Below are 22,368 nucleotides of genomic sequence, written 5' to 3' on the forward strand. Positions count from 1 at the left end.
AGCCACAGTCCTTGGCTTGGCTCTTCAGGATTTAGTATAAGCCTAACTAGTTAAGCTTATTGTCCATCCATTTCCCAGCTATTCTGGTACACTCTGCGTTCTTCAACTGTGGTGTATTTTCAGACCCAGTTGCCCATGCTGTTTGTTGTTGTTGTTGTTTATTAGTTGGAAGCTAACTTCACTCCACTGGCCACACAAATTGGTTCAGGACTCCAGGCCTGTACCAATCAGAACATTTTCCTGTCCAGAGGAATCATTCAAAAATTAGCATGTAACCCAATTCAAGACATTAGGACAAAAGGGATGATTTTCTGGGGGCTTCTGGAAAAAGTTTTCTTCCTCTCAGGACAGAGCACTGGAAAAGACACTGTCTTCCACTAGATGTCCCAGTCAAAGGAATAGCCTAAACCTGCTGTATGCATTTTGCTCCCATCAGGGAAGGCAGCTCAAGTCAAAATACAGAGGAAGGCCTAACTGAACATATCTCACAGAAACTGAGCCAGACACATTGGTTGAAACCACTTCTGGACTTCAGATATGACAGCTATTAAATTTCTGATTTATATCAGTTTAAATCAGTTTTTCTGATACTTGCAGACCAAAGCTGCAAACTGATATAGTTTCAAAAAAGGTCAAGGAGAGATGGGTGGCAGTATATTCAGTGTGCAGAACATGGATGCAACCAATTCCCATTGTTAAGACTCTGCTTTTTCCCATGAGCAGACTTGTCATCTTTAGGCACACTTGTTTATACATAGGTAACATATGCTTTATATTTGTGGAGATACTACTTCCAAATCTGATTATGACATACAGTATTGAAGAACTAATATTCAAAAGAGCTAAGTGCATGTATCCTTCTGAACATAAATGTTAATGCTAAACTTAAATTGATGGATAAACACTGTGGTACAGACAGGAGGCAGGGAAATCCTGGGTCAAAGACAGGGGTGGGGGTCCCTGGCAAGGGCTCCACCCTCAAGCCTGGACCTGTGACCATAAATGAGAACATGAATTCCTGTTTTCCTGCCCGAATGTTGCCTTTTCCAAAACCACCCTGGTCTGCCACACCCCCTACCCTGTACCCATAAAAACCCCAAGCTCCACTGGCAAAGGAGCAGAGCACCATGGCAAGGTAGGAGAGAGGAAGCGTCTGAATGTTAAGAGGAGAAGAGGCAGCTGGACATCAGAGACTGCAGTTGGAGAGGAGTTCAGGTAGGGATCACCAAACTCCAGGGGAAGATGATCTTCCCACCCCATCCCCTTTCCAGCTCCCCATCCCACGGAAAGCCACTTCCATTGCTCAATAAAATCGTCTGCATACACCATCCTTCAATTCCTTCACTTGACCTGATTCTCCGTGGATGCCAGACAAGAATTTGGGACACACTAGGCACTGAGCTTTTTGACATTTAAGCCATCTGTGAATGGCAAAGCTAAAAGGGCATTGTTTGTAACAGACACCTTCTGGGGCTCCAGAGGTCACCAGCGACACCTAGACACTGCCGTGGGCTGGTACAGGATTTGTTCTGCCAGCATCCGGAAACACTCACCCTGGCTCCTGCACCTGCTTACCTATGTGCTCCCCTCCCGCAAAGGGTTTGAGGATGGCAGCCAAGTAAACAAGCCACCCCTGTCTCAAGTCCCGTGAGGGGCTCAAGGGAACTCTCCCGCCTCAACTGGGCATCACTGTATTAAAATGCAGGGGTTTTGGTCAGTATTTTGGGATTTTGTTGTTGCTGTTTTAAAAAAGTACCTTATTTTTTAATTTTTAAAATATAGTAGATGTCTAGCCCAAAAATAAAAGCATTTCTATTTTTTATACAAAAATGGAGTCTTTTATATATAATTATTTTGAAGCTAACCTTTTAGGGTTCCTACTCAATTATAAGAATTGTGAAACACATAGTTTTTTTTTTTTTGCACAATAAAATTTTTAACATGAAAACCACAAATTTAATGTCATTCCACATGTTCTTCTGTGTCCCAGATTTTTTTCTCCAAAAAAAGAAAATGCCAAACATCTTTTAATTTTCTATTCTTTTTATTGTCAGGGAGAGTTTTGAGACTAGGGCATAGGGAAGTTCTTTATTATGAAAGGAAATGCCTAGAAATAAAAGCCAATGTTTAAATGAAGAATTTGAGTCTCTTAATGTTTAATATTTTGCATAAATCCTGGGCTCCATAAGCACCTTGATAATTCATATAATTTTAGATGTTAAGAGAGTGAGAAGGCAAGTTTTAGTTCTTCACTTTTTTAATGCTTGCTTTATCTTGTATCCTTCTTTCCTTTTTCTCTTCCTTATCCAGAGGTGATGATAAGTTTATGTTGTAATTAAAGTACAGCTGTTTAGTTTCATCTCTTCTGAATCCATGCTCAGTTGTATTAAGATGCACTGCACCAAGATAGCAACACAGGATGCAACAGGTTCTAATTTTGCACACATGGTTTTATTTTGTTGGATTAAGTCTGATGGCAGCTCTTTGACCACATTTTGTATTTACTCCTCATGTAGTCAATTCATGTTAGAATTCTGATCTCTCTTGGGAGATTGGTAGATTTTTGATTTGTACCTCTGTGTTTTCAGTGGCTAAGTGTTAAGCCTCAAATGAAGATACTATTTCAGAGAATGTCTGAATCTGGTAACTTTTTTTATAAGAACATACCAAGAAAACACACGTTTTTTATTTCATGATAAAGTTATTTGTCATGATAAAGCTTCTATCATGATAAAATTATTTATCATGATTAAAGCTTCTTTCATGATAAAGTTATTTTATGATAAAGCTTGTAGGCAAGAGTGACTTGTCAGAATAAATGGAAAAAAATAATGAATAGACCAATAAAAGAATGTAAGAAAGGCATTGGCAACCTTTTTCTTTTTAAGTGTGGGATTAAAAATATTTTGTGTGTTTATAATAAGAATATAATTATTTTTCCTTTTTTATTGGACATTTTAAAAGAACAAATGTAACTGAAAAAAGAGAAACTAAAAGTCAGCTTACTTTGACTTTTCAGTAATTATCTATATGTATGGCTCTTATTCTTGTTTGTTCTAGTTACTGGCTTTTGCTACCTCTGTTCCTTAAAAAAGACGGCCACCTCCCAGGATTTTGGCTGAATTTTTCTCACGATGACTCATTTCCTTTTTAAATATATTAGCAATTAGCTCCCAGTTATCCCTAATTTCAGCTTTGTTAGACTTTCCACCTCTCTCTGCTTACTGAACTAGAAGAGCAGTACATTAAAAGTTTATATAAATGACTGGGTTTTCTGCTTTAGGGATAATTTTTAAGAAAGCAGACTTTTCATTAATGGGAAAGGAAATAGACTATTTCCAGCATTGAGTATCCTGAATGGGTAACTGTAGGGAGGTACAATAGGAAAACTGGACACTTCCCAAACCTCCCAAATTTTTGCCCTTTACCATGTTTCTGTATTGTTTTAGATTAAAGTTATTCCCAGAATGTCAAATACACCCATATTCAAATATAAGTACAAAAACATGTCCTGAAGCCAAGTTTTAAAAAAAGTTATTTGCCACTCTTCATTGCTTCAAATAGTATGAAAATTAGTTATACATTTTCAAATACAGTTATTCTGTATTTTAAAATGTAATCCATTTATGTGTTTTTTAAGGCTCTAGTAGGATAATTCCCTAGTTGATGTAGAATGGAAACTAAAACATTGACATCTTTACTTATTTCCAATTTAAATTGCATTTTTAAAAAAGGATATAGAGTTCTGCTTTAGTTGGCCTTGTTTTAACTGCCATGGGAGTTTACTTTCATCTCAGTTCCCATAGATATGTGTGAGAAATTCTTTGGGGCCTGAAACAAGAGTATCTTCAGGGTTATATGATCTGACCTAATCAACCATGAATGCTCTCAGACTCTTAAAAAAAAAAATCTCTTTTAAAAGCTATTTAATGAAGGCCTTTCTCAATCATCTTCTCCTTCTTCCCTTGATTAGACATTGATGAGTGCAGCATCATTCCTGGGATATGTGAAACTGGCGAATGTTCCAACACCGTGGGAAGCTATTTTTGTGTTTGTCCACGTGGATATGTAACCTCAACAGATGGCTCTCGGTGCATCGGTAAGCCTCGCATTTTGAAGGCTCAATACACTGGGTCTTTATAATGACGAAACAGCCCAAACAGGCATGAAGATGGCAATGATCATAAAATATTGAGGAAATGGCTGAATGAGTTGTTTAATGTAAACCGTACCAGTATTGAGGGACTGATAGACCAAGTACTCTTTGCAAAGACTTCAGTTTCAGAAGCCAACTGAGTTTGTTTTATGCTGTCAAAGTCATTTTGGGAATAAAGAAAGACACAAAGGCACGAGAAAAATTTTTTAAAATCTGCTTTGGGAGACAGAATGCAGTAATTAAAGGTTCTTTTGTTGCTATGAATCATGAATGTAGTCAACATCTTATTTACTTAGAACTTGTTTATTCTATTGAAAATAGTTACTATACAAAAAAAGACACCTTTAATTTTGTGTTTAAATATATTCAAATTAAAACCATTGTATACTCTCCCTTGTTTATTTAGAAAGATGAAATAGTGCTTCACAGTCGTGGCAAAGGTAATCTGTTATTGAGCAAGGCTTAGACATTTGTCTTACTGTGAGCATAGAGATTATGAAGTGTCTTTTGATGCATAATCACAGCACAGTGAGCTAACCTCACATTTCTCTTCCTGAGCATTTAACCTAGTCGGTTCCAATTTTAAGCTGACAATAGGTAGAAAGAGAGGAAAACAGATGCACTGTTAGCTTTACTGGCACTAAAGATTCATGTAGTACAGGAATTAGGGCAATTAATCCAATACTTAAAGAATGGTGTTGTTTGGTCCACTAGAGGGTGACAGTTTGGGCAGTGTCTTTCTCTCTCCCCAAACCAGGCAGTTAGTATGTCAGCAAGCTAACTGCCAGAATCTCTGTAGATCTTCATGATTCCCTAATGATTCTCATGCGCCCAAGAGAAATGGGTTGATGAGATGGAAATACAGAGTCAAGGATGTAAGCTAGAAGTCCTAGGCCACCAATAAAAGGACTGTGGCCTGAATATATTTGATTAAATGTACTGATATATCAGGTCATCCAATAGTGAACATAAGAGATACAAATCCTGCTTTCAGAATGCCATATTGTCATCACAAATAACAGTAGAAGCCTAGTAATAGAAGAAACAGTGGTAGTAGTAAAAATAACAGCTATCATTTAAGATATTACACACACCATGTGTAAGGCATTGGGCTTCTCCACTACCTCATTACCTCATAGCTGTGAAGAGTCAGGCAAGCTACCATCTTCTCTGTACTTCAGTTTCTTCTAATAAGTGTCCAGTAAAATATTCTTCATTATTATTCTTATTAAGAGGAGCAGGAAGATATGCCTGCTCTGGACCTATATAATATGTCATATGGTCCTTATCGTAGCCCTGTGAGATAAGTATGGTTACTCCAAATTTACAGATAAAAGAAATGTGGTTTAGAGAGGTTAAGTGACTTACACAGTGTTTTTCAGCCAATGAATGGCACCAGGATTCAAATCCTGACCTCTCTGACTCCAGCCTCTGTGCTAGTGTGACACTGAACTGCCACTTACCCACTTTAAGGCTGTGGAGATGCTGTGGCTAGATGTCAGGGCCTCCAGCATGAGTGATTTCTTCACTGTCATGCTAACAGCCTGCTTTGAGAAGTGAGATGTCTGTTGGGAGTCTCATGTCATGTCTTCGAATGAGAATTGTTTGTGTTTTACAGATGAATCAGAGTCCCTATCTTGCATTAGGTAAATCATTTTTTGTGAAATATTGAGTGTCTGCAACTGAGCAAATAAACTATTTTAGGGTCACTGTTGCCAGTTGGCTCACGGCATAGTAAGTTTGATTCATTTAATACCCTAGTTCCCCCTTATCCACGGTTTCACTTTCCATGGTTTTGTTTTCTACAATTCCCGCTGTTATTCAAAAATATTAGATGGAACATTCCAGAAATAAACAATTCATAAATTTTAAATTTTGCACTGTTCTGAGTAGCACGGTGAATTTTCACACCAGCCCGTCCAGGATGTGACTCCTCCTTTGTCCAGCATGTCCATGTTGTATAGGCTCCACACCCACTAGTCACTTAGTAGCCATCTCAGATTTCACACCGACTGACAGTATCGCCTTGTTTATGTGCAAGTGGCCTTATTATACTTCATCATGGCCCCTGAACTCAAGAGTATTGATGCTAGCAATTTGGATATATATAAAATGAGAAGCCATAAAGTACTTCTTTTAAGTGAAAAGGTAGAAGTTCTCTACTTAGCAAGGAAAGAAAAGAAATCATATGCTGAGGTTGCTAAGATCTTTGGTAAGAATAAATCTACCCATGAAACTGAAGGAAGAGAAAGAATTTCATGTTAGTTTTGCTGTTGCACCTCACACTGCAAAAGTTACAGCCACAATGTGTGATAAGTGTAGTTAAGAAGGAAAAGGAATTAAATTTGTGGGTGGAAGATATGAACAGAAACGTGTTCAAATTGAAAGCAGTTGGATTCAGCACCATTCAATGTTTCAGGCATCCACTGGAGATCTTAAAACGTACCCCCTGCAGATAAGGGAGGACTACTGTATAATTTGGCCGTCAGCTTTCCATTAAGGTTGAAAATTACTGCCACTACCTACACTTGACTTGATTTTCTTGAACTCTATAGGAAAATAATATATTTATGCACACATGCATATGCGAACACAAAATTATCAGCTTGGAATAGGTATAGATTCAACTCTGTAGGAGAAATGTCACCGTGGGAGTCGTCATTGAACACTGTTGTCTGGGTGCTGTAGAACCTGGCTTCAGGAAACTTGTCTCCTAAAATATCACTAGAAGAAATATGACTGGAGAAGGAAGTGAGGTTATTATTGTGAAGTTCGGGAAATACCAAATACGGCACATCTATTGTATTTGGTAGTCAATGTGGAGTAATTGAAGGTCTTTGAGAACAAATTGGAATGCGGGGTTGGGGGCCTGAGAATAGAGAGAAATGAAACTAGTTATGAGGCAGAATTTGCCAAAATAAGTTTCAGTGTTTTACTTCCCATTTCTAAATTTTCTTTTTATTTACTCACTTACATTTCAAAATCTTTCTCTAGTCAAACAAAACTTGCATTCATATTTTTGTTTTGCACTGGAAAAGAAGCATGAATCCTCATTTTATTCAGATAAGACCAACATACCTAATGATTTACTAAGGTGGTTTTTCTTCAATGGAAGATTTGATTTACCATGAAATTAAGATAAACTCTTTTTATCTCTTGCCTCCTTATGTTATAAAGTCCTAAGTCTCTACTCAGACATCCAGAGCCCTTTACAACCTGACCTAACTTGTATTCTGGACTCATCTCTAACCACTTGCCTCCTCATACGCATATTTCCCTCATTGCTGTACACGACCGCACTGCCATGCCTTTGCCGACAGTACCCCCTCTGCCTGAAGCATCTTGATTTTCCTCTTCTATGCTCATTAAAATCCAGCTCATCCTTTAAGTCCCAAATTAGGTATCATTTTTCTTTTTCTTTTTTTTTTTTTTTTTGAGATGTAGTCTAGCCGTGTCATCCAGGCTGGAATACAGTGGCGCCATCTCAGCTCACTGCAACCTCTGCCTCCTGGGTTCAAGTGATTGTCCCACCTGAGCCTCCTGAGTAACTGGTTTTACAGGCATGCGCCACTACGTCGGCTAATTTTTGTATTTTTAGTAGAGACAGGGTTTTCCCATGTGAGCCAGGCTGGTCTCGAACTCCTAACCTCAGGTAATCCACCTGCCTCGGCCTCCCAAAGTGCTGGAATTAAAGGCATGAGCCATGACCTCTGGCCAGTATCGCTTTTCCTTATAGCCATTTCAACTAACCTGCATTTTCTTCTTGGGCAAAATTAATCAGCCCCACCCATAATATGTTTCCATTTGCTTCATTTTAGGGTTTACTGCATTGTCACAGGTACTTGTGCGTTACTCACTGGCTAGACTGTGGGCTATGTTAGGCCCTGTCTTACGCAGCTTCATGGACCCTGGACTTTATATAATAAGCATCTTGCATAAAAGTTTGTGCTCAGTAAATATTTTCTGAACGAACAGAAACAAACAATGAATGAATGAGATGATATTGATGTAAGAACTTCATATTGATGATGGCGGCCTTGCAGCCTTTGGCATCTCTTTGGACATGATGTTGTGCCACTGAATTACGGTCCTGGATGCTCATAAGGCAAGAGCTAACTTGAGGTTCGGAAAGCTAAGTCCTGCGCTAACCAGAAGTCCCATTCATTTCACTATCAACATCCTGAACACTAGGAACAAAGGGGGGGTCTCTAGGGAAGGGAGAATGGCTCTCCAGAATTACAAAACCAAAGTAAGCAGCTTAAAAATGTTTTGAATAACTGTGCTATATTTGGAATATGTATGTGTTTTCCATACATGAGAAAAAATTAATCTAACATTTTAATGTGAATGAGATCTTTGATTTTTAAAATTCTGAGTCTGTATTTTCTCAGATTGAATTTATTTGGTTGAATTATATATGTTGGAGATATTCCCACGCTATTTATTTTCTAACCACATGTATGCTAATGATAAAGAGTTGGATGACTTAGAGCTTTTTTTATACTAAACTGTGTGTTATCTGCAGCTTTATTCTGAGAGCTCACATGTGCTGAAAGTAACATTTGCTGAATGTTGCCTTAATTCCTTATTCTAGTTAACACAAACATTCTGAGTGTATACCACATGATAAAGCATCAATAAACTTGATCCCGTTTCTTGTGTGTGCCGGAGAACAGTTTCACTTGGCAGGAGAGTTTAACTGGGCAATTTAATTATAAGACACGATAATTTTCCGCTTTCATTGTATACTAAATATAAAAGTCAAATTTCTGATTTATCTATCTAGTGTGTTTAATCATCTTTTTAAATATCCAGGAAAGAACTTTTTTTTTAGCATAGAGCACTAACATATGCCAGTTTCAAAAAAAAAAAAAAAAAAAAAAGGAGTTAAAACGTACCTAATAATATTTCTCTAAAAAGCGTTTTAAATAGCGCCACTTAATGAGCCTTAAGTAATTTTGGAAGTAACTGTCATGGTCATGTCCAAGGAATGATTAATACCTAATTTCCACATTGTTATATAGGCACAGAAGAATGGCTGGCAGCCAGCAATAAATAACGCATTGGCAAAGAGCAGTGAGCAACTTCTGTGTGCAGGATAATGTGTCTGCTGCTATTGTGTACACAGAGTGAGAAAGGACCCTAAGCACAGGACCCCAAAGTGCCAGTTAAGTTCAGAAAATGGGATTAAGCATTTAGAAATTCTTCCAGTAATATGATGGTGCCACAGCATGCTAAGGCATTTCCTCAAGCCTTCCAAACGTGTTAGTGCACAATACTGCTGTGGAGTATTCTTGAAAAAACAAAACCTGGACGGGCACGGTGGCTCATGTCCGTAATCCCAGCACTTTGGGAGGCCGAGGCGGGCGGATGCAGCCGGGCGTGGTGGCGGGCGCCTATGGTCCCAGCTACACGGGAGGCTGAGACGGGAGAATGACGTGAACCCGGGAGGCAGAGCTTGCAGTGAGTGGAGGTCGCACCACTGCACTCCAGCCTGGGCGACAGAGTGAGACTCCGTCTCAAAAAAAAAACAAAAAACAAAGAACAAAAACCTGAAAACATAATGTGAAAAAATGTAATACTAATATAAGAAAAAGTTTGAGGCAGAAGTGATGACGAGTGTATGTTTTTTTTTTTTTTCATTTTTCAAGAAAAGAGCAAGGTACACAATTATTTATGTATTACGCAGCACTTTATGTAATGCTGGGTGTTGATTCCACATGCTTGTGTGCATTTGAAACAAAACACCTGGAGAACCCAAAATTCCTAAAATTATTTAACTAAAGAGGGAACCAGAAATGGAAGAGTGCTAAATAGTGCTTTGGTTTTAGCTTCAGAATTATATAAAAGCTATTGGTGGGAACGAGGATATTAGTTTTAATTAAGAAAGGAGTAAGTGTCTTAGAAGGAGAAGTTTTCCTTACAGTTAGGAAGAAGCATGTCATTCACTATTTTAAAGGAAGAAATAAACCTGGGATACACACTGGTTCCTTTTCATTACTCCGAGTTCTGTAGTTACTCTTGAACAATGTAAACATGAAAGTATTTTCGGAGTAGTAAGAATCCGCAGAATCAATCAAGGGGAACCCAGGCTGGAACCAGACCAGCAAAGGGCTGAAGTGCAGGCATCCAGTCTCAGGAGACAAAGCATGAATGAGACAGTGGCTGCTATTTACCGAACACCTACTGTCTATCACTATTTTTCTGACCTGGACTTACGTCATTGGTGTTTTCTGGCTGAACCCTTCATTTTTTAATGAGCAAACCTCATTCCACAGGAGACATTTATTTCAAGGTACAATCCCCAATTTTTGCCAAGTTTTCATCGCATTGTATAATTAACTATTAGTTCTCTTAAATCAAGTTTACACTAAATGTCAAGCCATGAAACAAACTCTGATAAGTGTACCTTTATTACATTTCAAGATAGATTTATATTTTAATCAGAGGAGATGAATTACTTCCTTTTTCTCAGTGTGACTGTAAATATTACTCCTTATAAGCCTTGTTCAGGAAATGTAGTAAGGGCGATAGAAAATGATTAGAGGAATAGACTTGTTTTCATTACTTAGGACACATCAGTTCTACAGTTAAACATATAGCAAGCATTAGATGTTAAACATATAGCAAGTTAAACATATAGCAAGCATTAGAAGAATTTTGTTTTTACAGCTTTTCATCTGCCTTTGCCCCTAATGATTCCCTGTTTCAAGGGATAGTGTGCCTGGACTACTCTTATTTCTATCAGGTGACTTTTTTATTTCTAATATTCTTCCACATGATACAGTTTTTAATACAGTGCTTTCTAAGGGCCATGAAATCTCATACAGAGGAAAGGGGTAATTCCTAGGCTCTGATTTGCTTTGTAATATTCCTTTTTGGAGACCTTAACTATGAGACACTACACCAGTGTGTGTCTCATCCTGGTAGGTTTTGGCTGAAGGAATGAGAAGTAGGTTGCTTGCCTCCTTGTTGTTACTAGAAAAGGCTAATTGTGGAATTTATGAAAAAAAAGTTACAATTTACTCTGCAATCCTCTGTTGCTGCCTCTCCATCCTCTCACCTATGGCTTAGTTTCCTTCAGTACATACATTATAGGACTGACCAGGGGTTTCCAAACTGTAGAACAATGGTTATTATTATCATTATTATTATTATTATTATTATTATTATTATTATTATTATTTGAGATGGATACTTGCTCTGTCGCCAGGCTGGAGCGCAGTGGCGTGATCTTAGCTCACTGCAACCTCCACCTCCTGGGTTCAAGTGATTACCCTGCTCAGCCTCCCATGTAGCTGGGACTACAGCAACGTGCCATCATGGTGGGCTAATTTTTTGTATTTTAATAGTGACAGAGTTTCACCATGTTGGCCAGGATGGTCTCTATCTCCTGACCTCGTGATCCACCCACCTCGGTCTCCCAAAGTGCTGGGATTACAGGTGTGAGCCACTGTGCCCGGCCAGCTGTGAATTTTTTTGATTTAAAGTCCTCTCTTTAACATAAAAAAATGTACTTCAGATCCCCACATTATGATAATTTAGTATTTGTGAGAGCATACATAATGAAAATGTTCTTGGGTATTTAGTAATAATTGTAAATGAATTTGGATTTTATGAGCTACAGTGGCATATTCGTAAATGTGAATCATGGTAGTGCCAATAAACTGCAAAGTATTACTCACGTTGTAATGCTCAATGTAAATGTGCATTTGTGAACCCCTCTCAAGATCATTGCATACTCACAAAGTCTCGGGACTGGTATAGAATGAATTCCTGATAAGTACTTGCAACATTGTGCTTGACATTTGTATTAGTCTGTTATCTTGCTGCTGAGAAAGACATACCAGAGACTGGGAAGAAAAAGAGGTTTAATTGGACTTACAGTTCCATATAGCTGGGAAGGCCTCAGAATCAGGGCAGGAGGCAAAAGGCACTTCTTACATGGCAGCGGCAAGAGAAAATGAGGAAGAAGCAAAAGCAGAAACCCCTGATAAACCCATCAGATCTTGTGAGACTTAGTCACTATCATGAGAATAGCATGAGAAAGACCAGCCCCATGATTCAATTACCTCCCTCTGGGTCCCTCCCACAACATGTGGGAATTCTGGGAGATACAATTCAAGTTGAGATTTGGGTGGGGACACAACCAAACCATATCAGCATTTTTATACATATTACTTTATTTTCAATGTGAGACTATATTTGGTCCATGAGTTGTTTAGAACTATAGGATGTTTTCTTGTTTATTTTGTTATTGATTTCCAGCTTCATTTTGTACATTGTGGTCCAAGAATATTACGAGTTGATACCAATTCTTGGAAATATTCTGGTACAATATTTGCTTCATGGTTTAGCAAATGATTTATTTTTATAAATCTTCCCGATGGACTCGAAAAAGATGGGTATTCTCCAACTGCTGGATGCTAGATTGTAGATATATCCATTAGATCAAACTTAATTGTACTATTCAATTTTTCTTTATACCTACAGAATTTTGTCTACTATATCTATTACCAAAAAAGTCATGTAAATTTTCCACTGTGGAGGTAGATTTCTCAGTTTCTCCATGTAGTCTTATAAATTTTTATTTTACATAGCTTGATGCTATGCTATAGGTGATAAATGTTTAAAAGTATCTGTCATATTTTCCTGATGAATTGAACCATTTTAAAATTTTATGTATTGACTCTAATTGTTTTTTTATTCTTGGTCTATTTCTAACTATTTTCTTTGGGTTTATTTTGTATCACATTTTGTGAGTGGTATCAGAAGCAGTAAGTATATACCTACTATGTATTTTTCCTCTCAATCTTTCCTCTTCCTTATGTTTTAAATGCATTTCTTTGAAACAGTCTGTATCTATTTTTTGTTTTATTTTTACAGTCTGTAAATCTTTGTCTTTTCAACTGAGACTTAAATCCATGTGTATTTATTATAGTACTGATATATTTGTTTTTATTTTTACCATAGTCCTTGTGCTTCCTATTTATCTTGCTTTTTTTGTATATTTTCTCCTTTCTTGGTTTCTTTTAGATTTATTCAGGATCCCCCCAACCTGCTGCCGGGAACTTGATTCTCTTTCTCCTATTTTTTAAGAAGTTATATACTTTATTTCTGTGGCTTCAGTGGCTATCCTAGCTGTTTTAAGATGCATATTTAAACTAAAGTCTAAAATTAATCTATATGTTTACTGATATATAAACAATAAAAGAATATTTAAGTGATTAAACTTTGATCTTCCCTTCACAACTTTTTAAAATCTAGTATATTGCCATTCCCTATATGTGACAACTTAATCATTATTGTTTAATATGTTAGTACTTATTTATATTTACCCATAAAAAATTATTTAAAAATTTAATATTTTTTGCTCATCATTTCTTCCTATATCTCAATCCTTCCATTGGGATCTTTTTTCTTTTGCCTGAAGTACCTCTTTCAACATTTTCTTTATCAAAAAACTCTTGGTAGAAAACTCTGCTTTTGTTTTCTTGAAAATGACCGTAATTTGCCCCCTGAAAACATGATTTATCACAGTACATAATTTTCAGTTGACAGTTATTTTATCAGAGTATACTACGATATTATTTCATCGTGTTCTGGCATCCATTGGTGCTAAGAAGTCAGCCATTGATTTTTTAAAAATACCATTTCTTAGCAGGTGATCTGTCTTGTTTTTCCACCTATTTTTAAGATCTTCACTTTTGTAGTTCTACAGTTTCACAGTGGTATGTCTAATTGTGGATCTCTCTTTATTTATCCTACTTTGAATGTATTGGACTTTTTAAATCTGAGGTTTTACAACATTGCTAGAAAGTTCTAAGTATCCATTAAATACTGCTTCTTTCCCATTCTGCTTATTACTCTTCCTGGTACTCTTATTAGATGTTGTATTAGTCTGTTTTCACGCTGCTGATAAAGACATACCTGAGATGGGCAATTTACAGAAGAAAGAGGTTTATTGGACTTATAGTCCCACATGGCTGGGGAGACCTCACAATCATGATGCAGGGTGAAAGGCATGACTCACGTGGTGGCAGACAAGAGAAGAGCTTGTGCAGGGAAACTCCCGTTTTTCAAACCATCAGATCTCTTGAGACTTATTCACTATCACAAGAACAGCACAGGAAAGACCTGCCCCCATGATTCAGTTACCTCCCACCAGGTCCCTCCCACAACATGTGGGAATTCAAGATGAGATTTGGGTGGGGATACAAAGCATATCAGATGTACACAGGTGTACATCTAATTAGCTTTTCATTCTCACCTTCATATTTCTTGACCTCTTTTTAACATTTCAAATTCTTTGTCTCTATGTGCTAATTGAAAATAATATATTCGTATGTATCTGCCAACTTAGTAATTCTCTCTTTATCCATGTGCAATACACTTGTGTAATATATTCATCAGATACTTTATATCATTTCATTTATAGAAGTGTGAGCTCTTTTAAGTCTGTTCCTATTCATTGTTTATGGACCTTTTCCTCTTGTTCATGTCTTCGGACTTGAATTGCTTTAAACCTATTAAATATAATTGTTATTAATTAATATTTAATTATTAATAATTTAAAATAATTGTCAGAATTGGTCTGACCATTTCAATATCAAAAATATGCTTGTTACTTAACTAGTTTTTGTTTCTTTGTGTTATAGTGTATTTTCCTGTTAGCAGCTCTTTTTTTCTTGGAACTTTATGAGAATTTTTTGAGATTTTTCATTAATATTAAGTCCTCTAATTGTGTTGGCTTTTGTGAGTTGCTTGGAGTATCTCTACCTGAGAACCTCTTTACGTTATATTCTTCCTTTGAAGTTCTTCAGACCAAAAAGCCTACTATGAATTGAGCCATCAAAGCTATTGATGTGAGGAAGACCTTGTGGTTACTGATTCTTAGGAGAGATCTTTCTTTTTCCTCCACAACGCATCAAGGTAGATACAGGCAAGTTTCTTAGTTGCCTCCATTACCTTATCTGTATACTATATCCATAAACTAAGGATATGGCTCTTTGGAACCCTACCTTACGAGGGAGTTTTCTGTTATGTATTAGGGAAGAGTGGAATCTGGGTTTTTTTATGTCTTATGCCCTGGGCCCTGTGAAACTATCAGAGTGGAAATTCACCGTCTCCAGAGTTTAAAAGTAGCCTAAAGGTGCAATTAGTTGTTCAGATACCTCCTAAGATTCTCATTTCACCTCATTTGGGAACTCTGTTTTATCCTTCATTCCGTGCGAGCTGGATGATGTATTTTTCAGTATTTTTTCGCGTTTTATCCAGAATATTTTAATTGAGAGGAACATTCAGAGTAGCTAATTCACCATGAAAGCCGCAAGAAACAGAGCATATGTTGTTTTATTTCATTCTCCCACCAACCATGTTCTGTAAAGAAGAAGAGTTAAATATGGTTGAAAATCAAACAATTAATAGTATTTGAATGTAAAACTAGGACTCTTGACTCAAGGCTAGGGTTTTGTTTTGTTTTGTTTTGTTTTCAAATTCTATATTACAACCTCCTTCTTGTAGAAGCCTTGAAGAGATAAATATATTCATCCTAACTTGTAGGACTGATTGTGTTTTATAATGTTAGTGGTTATTGTTAAGAGTTTGGAACTTTCTTATCTTAATTTACATCCTGGTCTTGAGGAGGCAGTATATGATACTTTGGGCTCATAAAATGAATATTCCAAAAACTGTTTCCTTTGATTATTCTTAGGAATAGAAACTTAGCTGTAAATTATTCCTAATGACAGCCTGTCCAAATCCAACTCAAGTTTTTGAAATTTCTGCAGTGCCTTTAAGTATGTGTGCATACATCACATTTAGCGCTCGGTTTTGGGTCATACTGGGACTTTGGGGGAGAAATAGAAGGAACTGTTCGATTCTTATACAGAGTATATTAAAGGTAATTCAATTATTTTATGATAGTTTAAAAGCAACCTGAGGCATGCTATATATGGGCCATTAGAGGACATAATATGCTTACTTTAAACTCTGTATCCAGTGCTAAAAGTTTTAACTTTACCTGTTAATGGAATTATAAGCAGTTAACAGTTTCATCTTCATTATTGATATGCAGATCCTGAGTGCTGTGATACATCTTTCTTCTTGTGACCATAGACAAAACAACTTTGAAAGCATCTTGATAGGGTTGAATAATATGTTGTTAATTAAGCTCACATTTTTTTCCATTGGTTACTATAAAGGCAGTTTCAGTTAAAACCTGTTGAATTTACAGATGATATTGATAATTTATCCCTATGCAACTTTGCATTTTATGCAGCCTTTTGCAATCATCAAACCTGTCTTCTAGGCTTTATCTGATCATTTTGATCCATTGTGTATCCTGCTGTCAGAGTGATCTCTATTATAGTCATATTTGATCATGTCACTTCCTTACATCAAATCCTACTGGGTAACGCACAGACTCTTTACCATAGCAGCCCTGCCAAACTGCATACCTCTGAATGGTCACCTTATTTTGCCTGTCAATACCTAGTTTGGCACAATCAGTTTTCCCTAGTTCTTGAAACTGTCTCTTCCAGCTCTGGCTTAGAATGACATATATACACTGACAATTCACAGATTCAACGTGACTATGCTTCTTCATTCCAGGCTCATTTATTTAACATTCCAAATGTAACATGTTTTAAAGAGGAACCTTGTCTTGTGTTCTCTAATCCTGTTTCTTCCCTTGCCATCCCCATGTCAGCTGTGTAAGTCAAAAACTTAGGAAATGACTAAGACTCTTTTTCTTCCATACCCCACACCCAAGCAAGTTCCTATTGGCTGTACCTTCAAAACGTATCTGCCCTCTGCTCAGCCTCATCATCTCCACTGCTGCCACTCTCATCAAAGCCACCATCATCTCTCACCTGAATGTCTTTCGTGTCTTCCTTACTGTTCTCTGTGCTCTCACTACAGTCAGTTCTCATAGCAGCCAAAGAGATCTTGAAAATGTAAACCATTGTCTTCTCTCATTGTAACCACCCAGGAAATCTCCAAACCCTCCACTCGAAATCCAAATGAAATCCCAAGGTCCTTTCCTAATGGCCTATAGGACCATCCGTGATAGCCTCTGCTGTCTCTCTGAGCTCATGCTCTTGCACTTTCCTTTCCGCATGCTGTTCCCTAGTCTTAGTGGCCCATCGTTCTTCACACGCATGAAGCACATTCTCTTCTTCCTCAGAAGCTGCTCTTTCCTCAGATACTTCTATGGCTCATGCCCTCATTTTAGTCAGCTGCCTTCTCAAATGTCACTGTTTCATGTTGCTTCTGATCAACTTTTATGAAATAATCAGTCAGATATTACTGCATTACAGACAACCACAAAATCACAGTGACGTAAGACAGTGCGCATCTCCAGGCTGAGGATTGGGACTGGGTGGTTGCTTTCCTTCAAGCTTCAGAATTGCCCGACTTTAGCTCTTACTGTGGTCTGTCCTCCAATCTGCTCCACCTCTTTCATTGTTCTGTCCCTGGCTCAATCAATGTTTGCTGGCCAAATGAGCAAAGGAAGGAATAAATGGACAGAAATTAAGAGAGTGAAGAAAGGAATAGATAATAGAGATTAAGTAGTATGAGTCACTTCACCTACATTCATCTCATGTGCAGTGATTGTTGTAAGAACCTGAGGTAATTCTGCCATATCTTCTGTTTTATTTTTACATGCACAGATCAGAGAACAGGCATGTGTTTCTCGGGCCTGGTGAATGGTCGCTGTGCACAAGAGCTCCCGGGGAGAATGACGAAAATGCAGTGCTGCTGTGAGCCTGGCCGCTGCTGGGGCATTGGAACCATTCCTGAAGCCTGTCCTGTCAGAGGTTCTGGTACGTGGCTGGCTGTCAGTCTCCTCGGCACAGACACTGTTAGGAAAATTAGTAACAGTAATGTATTTTGCGCTCTGGGAGGCCAAGGCAGGTGGATCGCTTGAGTCCAGAAGTTCAAGACCAGCCTGGGCAACATGGTGAAATCCCATCTCTACAAAACATACAAAAATTAGCCGGGCATGATGGTGCATGCCTGTATTCCCAGATACTTGCGGGGCTGAGGTGGGAGAATCACATGAGCTTGGGCAGTCGAGGCTACAGCCATCCATGATCATGTCACTGCACTCCAGCCTGTGTGACAGAGTGAGACCCTGTCTCAAAAATATATATGTATATATTTTGCTCTTTTTCTTGAAGTCAAGTCATGTTTGTCTTCCTTTGTGTGTTTTCAATATGACTTGAATGTCTTTGTGGGGAATGAGATAGCATTGTTATTTAGGATCAGTTTTGATAATACCTAATATAGTAACATCAGACAGATACCTGAAAGCTGTTTGACTTATTTTTGTCCAAGTGTTGTTTTTTAAATTATTTTGAATGTTAGTATTTCAATTCAGTTTTTAAACCTCCTGATCTTTCATCCAGAGCTCAAATATATTTGCTTTTGTTATGCAGAAAGACATTCACCTGTGCTTAACTTCAAGTTTCTTTTCTTCTAGAGGAGTATCGCAGACTTTGTATGGATGGCCTTCCAATGGGAGGGATTCCAGGGAGTGCTGGTTCCAGACCTGGAGGCACTGGGGGAAATGGCTTTGCCCCAAGTGGCAATGGCAATGGCTATGGCCCAGGAGGGACAGGCTTCATCCCCATCCCTGGAGGCAATGGCTTTTCTCCTGGCGTTGGGGGAGCCAGCGTGGGGGCCGGGGGACAGGGACCTATCATCACTGGACTGAGTAAGTGGTCAGTTTTCCTGTGGACTCTTTAGTTTGCTGCCTCAAGTGATACTGTAATATCTAACATAATCTTAATCTTTCAGAAGGGTTGTGTGGACATACTTGCACGTATGTGTATGTGTTTGTGTGTGTGTGAGAGAGAGAGAGACAGAGGGAAACCTATTTCAGGGTCCGATACGTAGTAATACTAAATTGGGAAAATGTAATAGGAAAATATTACTTTTCTGTTCTGTAAACTTTCTGTTAAATTAGAGAAAAGAATGTGTGACCCAGGTCTTTGAAAATACATATGAGAGCCCAGTAATACTCCAATCCAGTTGACACCACCAAAAAGCATGTTTTTGGTTCCAGTGAATTTCATTTGGCTATTTAAAGCTGCCCTGTTCATGCACCCCTTAACTTATTTTCCAGAACCATTTCTCAACTGAGATACACTGAATGTCTTGCTCTGTGCCGATCCAAATATTGTAATGTACATATCTTTCCTTTCCTCACCCTTTTTTGTGAAATTGCTTAAGAAATTGAAAACCGTGGGCTTCAGACCAGAGTTGGCATTTGTGTACTTGACATTTAACTTCGTTCTTTTTAAAAGCACTCCCTTGCTAATAATATTTAAGGATGTCCTACGGTGTTATGTTTATTCTTTTTGGCATATTGCCAATTTGCTATGTCTGAATGTTCAGCAGGGTTACAAAGGAGAAATGGAAAGCACTCAAATATAGGGTAGAACATACCTGTAATTTTAAAAAGACATCCTTATGGGCAGTATTTTCAGATCTGTAACTTAAATACAAGTTGCAAGCATGTGTCTCAGTAGTATCTTTTAGATTCTCCACATTAAAATTTTAATAAAATAGAAAATAACATGAGCTTATGATATACACATAATTAATTTACTATTAAATGTCCTTTAAAAATCAATTCAGAAAGGTAATGCATGTTGTAATGATTAAATATAATCGTGCTTTAATTTTCCATAGCAATTCTGAACCAGACAATAGATATCTGTAAGCATCATGCTAACCTCTGTTTAAATGGACGCTGTATACCTACTGTCTCAAGCTACCGATGTGAATGCAACATGGGTTATAAGCAGGATGCAAATGGAGATTGTATAGGTAAGTTTGTGATTCTTTAATAATCCTTCTTAGTTTTTTTAGTAGCTATTAGATTACAGGATCAAATTGGAGTGAATATGATTTTTTTAAGTGTCTTGAAATAAAGCTAATTTCCAAACTGTCTCTTCTGTGTGTATGCTATTCAGTGTGCCCCCTTAACCTACGCTGAGCTAGATCACTTCAAGAATTTCCTACCCTTTTAAGACCTAAGTATTGTGATTTCTGTCTCTGACTCTCCCTTTCCTTCTGCCTTAGAATTGCTTACTCTTAATATAAACCAAAAATAAAAAGAAATCTATGTAACAATGAATATATTTTGAAAACAATTCATCGAGCATGAATCCATTTTTAAAAGATGACAAGACACCAATGGACTAAAATCTGATACCTCAGGGCAGTAGTTTTCAAATACGTTGATCTCAGACCTATTTAAACTCTTAAAATCATTGGTTATCTCTACTTTGATAATAACCTAATTAGAAATTAAAGATGGAAATATTAAGACATTTATTGACTTACTCAAAAATAACAACAATGAATCCATTGCATTTTAATATAAGTAACATTTTTGTGAAAAACTACACTTTTGAAAACAAAATGTGCGGAAACAAGTGTCGTTTGTTTTACATTTTTACAAACCTTTTTGATGTCTGCCTTAATAGAAGCCAGTTGGATTCTCATAGCTGCTTCTGTATTTAAGTTGTGGTGATGTTTTGTTTTGTTTTGTTGAGGAATGAAAATCTATCCTCAAACAGATACATAGATGGAAAAGAAGAGGAATATCACATAGACTTTTCAGATAATTGTGATTATTATTTGATATTGCACTAAAACTTACAAGGAGTAATTCTTAAAGTTTAGTTAACCATGTAGAATCTGAAACCATATTAGTACACGTTTTGTACTCTGTTACATAAAGTCCATTGGTTTGTCTAAAGCTTTGAATGGATTTTGTAACATGCGTTAGTCATTTGAAATATGTTGATGCACCGTATTATGCATATCTTTCCAAAGTTGACATATTTTACTATGTATTGTCAAAAAATCATATTTGAGAATATCACCATCAGACTCATAAAAATGCCTTCAAATTGCTGAGAAACTGTCAAGCATACAGTGTTAAATAATCTTTCTGAATTCTGTTATTTTTAAGCTTGGATTTTTAACATTAGCATCAAATATACAGTCTGTGGCTTTTCTTAAAGTGACAGGCTCACTAGATTATTTTCAAGAAAATGTCTGCCAGATTAATAACTCTGAATATCTATAATTTGTCACTCATTCTTCAAGTAAAAATAGTATTCTGCAGAAAAAGCTGCTATTGGAGCGCACAACTCACACAACTACAGAGAAACTTTTCCTTGAGACAGGCACTTATGGTGCTTCAGTCAGCAACAATGTATAATGCACATTTTGTCACAGAAATATTTTAAAAATGTATATTCAAGGGCCAGGATTATTACTAACTTTATGGCTTCACCAATTATATTCTTCAGTAAAAATGGCTTTTTCAAATGCCCTGTGAGTTCATGGCATTGACTGCTAGGACAGTTTGGTGCCATTGCCTTAATCTGTGCAACCATCATTACTCTGTGCCATCGGAGCAAGTGTTAACATGATTAAAAAAAAAAGTAAATAGCATCTTAATATGATTGTGAAAATGGTTTTGAATCAAACTCACTCTGAAAGGATTTCAGTAGTCTCCCAGAGGCCACACCTTGCGAACAGCTGCTTTAAAGAGTCCCCAACTTTCTTGTAAGTCATATACAAAAAGTTTAACAGTGAGAGTTGGTCATGGTAGGCTTGGAAGTTCTGATTCCTTAAATGCCATTTAAATTGATTTGTGCTCAGTAACTATGATCTGTATGCTAGCAACGTGGTGAAAGAAGAGACCATCAGGAACATCCAACCTAGCAGCAGGATCTGCAGTAGTTAGGGATTACATTAGTGTCTGTGAAGGATAAGGAATTTTCCCATGGAGTTAAAAAAAAAAAAAAAAAACTCAATAGAGAAGGGCCAAGATGGCTGAGTAGACATAGCCAGGAAGAGCATTTCCTACTGAAAGACCAGACCATTAAGAAGCCTGGTACACTCTGAGAGGATCTTCAGAAGGAAGGCATTAAGAGTGTATGGAAGGAGTACACAGACCGGGACTGAAGTAGGAGGAAGCTGGGAAGCCTTCACAGGGATGCCAAGCACCAGGACTCTTCCTGACCCCGAGCAGATCCTGGGGAAGGGGTGAGTTAAATAGATGAGGAGTGGCCCACTCTTAGCAGGGGTCTCTGGAATCTTACATGCAGGAGATCCCACAACCTCCATGGATATTTGAGCTGATAGGAAGAGCCGCTTTGATAGGTGGCAGGGACAGGATTCCA

The 22,368-nt window shown here is 37.5% G+C and overlaps 1 protein-coding gene across 1 annotated transcript in view; it reads left to right on the forward strand.

Moving 5' to 3' along the window:
- Positions 1-22,368, forward strand: part of FBN2 (fibrillin 2) — a 270,107-nt gene that overhangs the window by 122,277 nt on the left and 125,462 nt on the right. The window contains exons 8-11 of the mRNA XM_023196889.3: positions 3,974-4,099; positions 17,830-17,982; positions 18,642-18,875; positions 19,856-19,993. Coding sequence (XP_023052657.2) covers positions 3,974-4,099; positions 17,830-17,982; positions 18,642-18,875; positions 19,856-19,993 — 651 coding nt within the window. The remainder of the gene's footprint in view (positions 1-3,973; positions 4,100-17,829; positions 17,983-18,641; positions 18,876-19,855; positions 19,994-22,368) is intronic.

This window comes from Piliocolobus tephrosceles, chromosome 4, assembly GCF_002776525.5.
Source record: "Piliocolobus tephrosceles isolate RC106 chromosome 4, ASM277652v3, whole genome shotgun sequence".
Taxonomy (NCBI): domain Eukaryota; kingdom Metazoa; phylum Chordata; class Mammalia; order Primates; family Cercopithecidae; genus Piliocolobus; species Piliocolobus tephrosceles.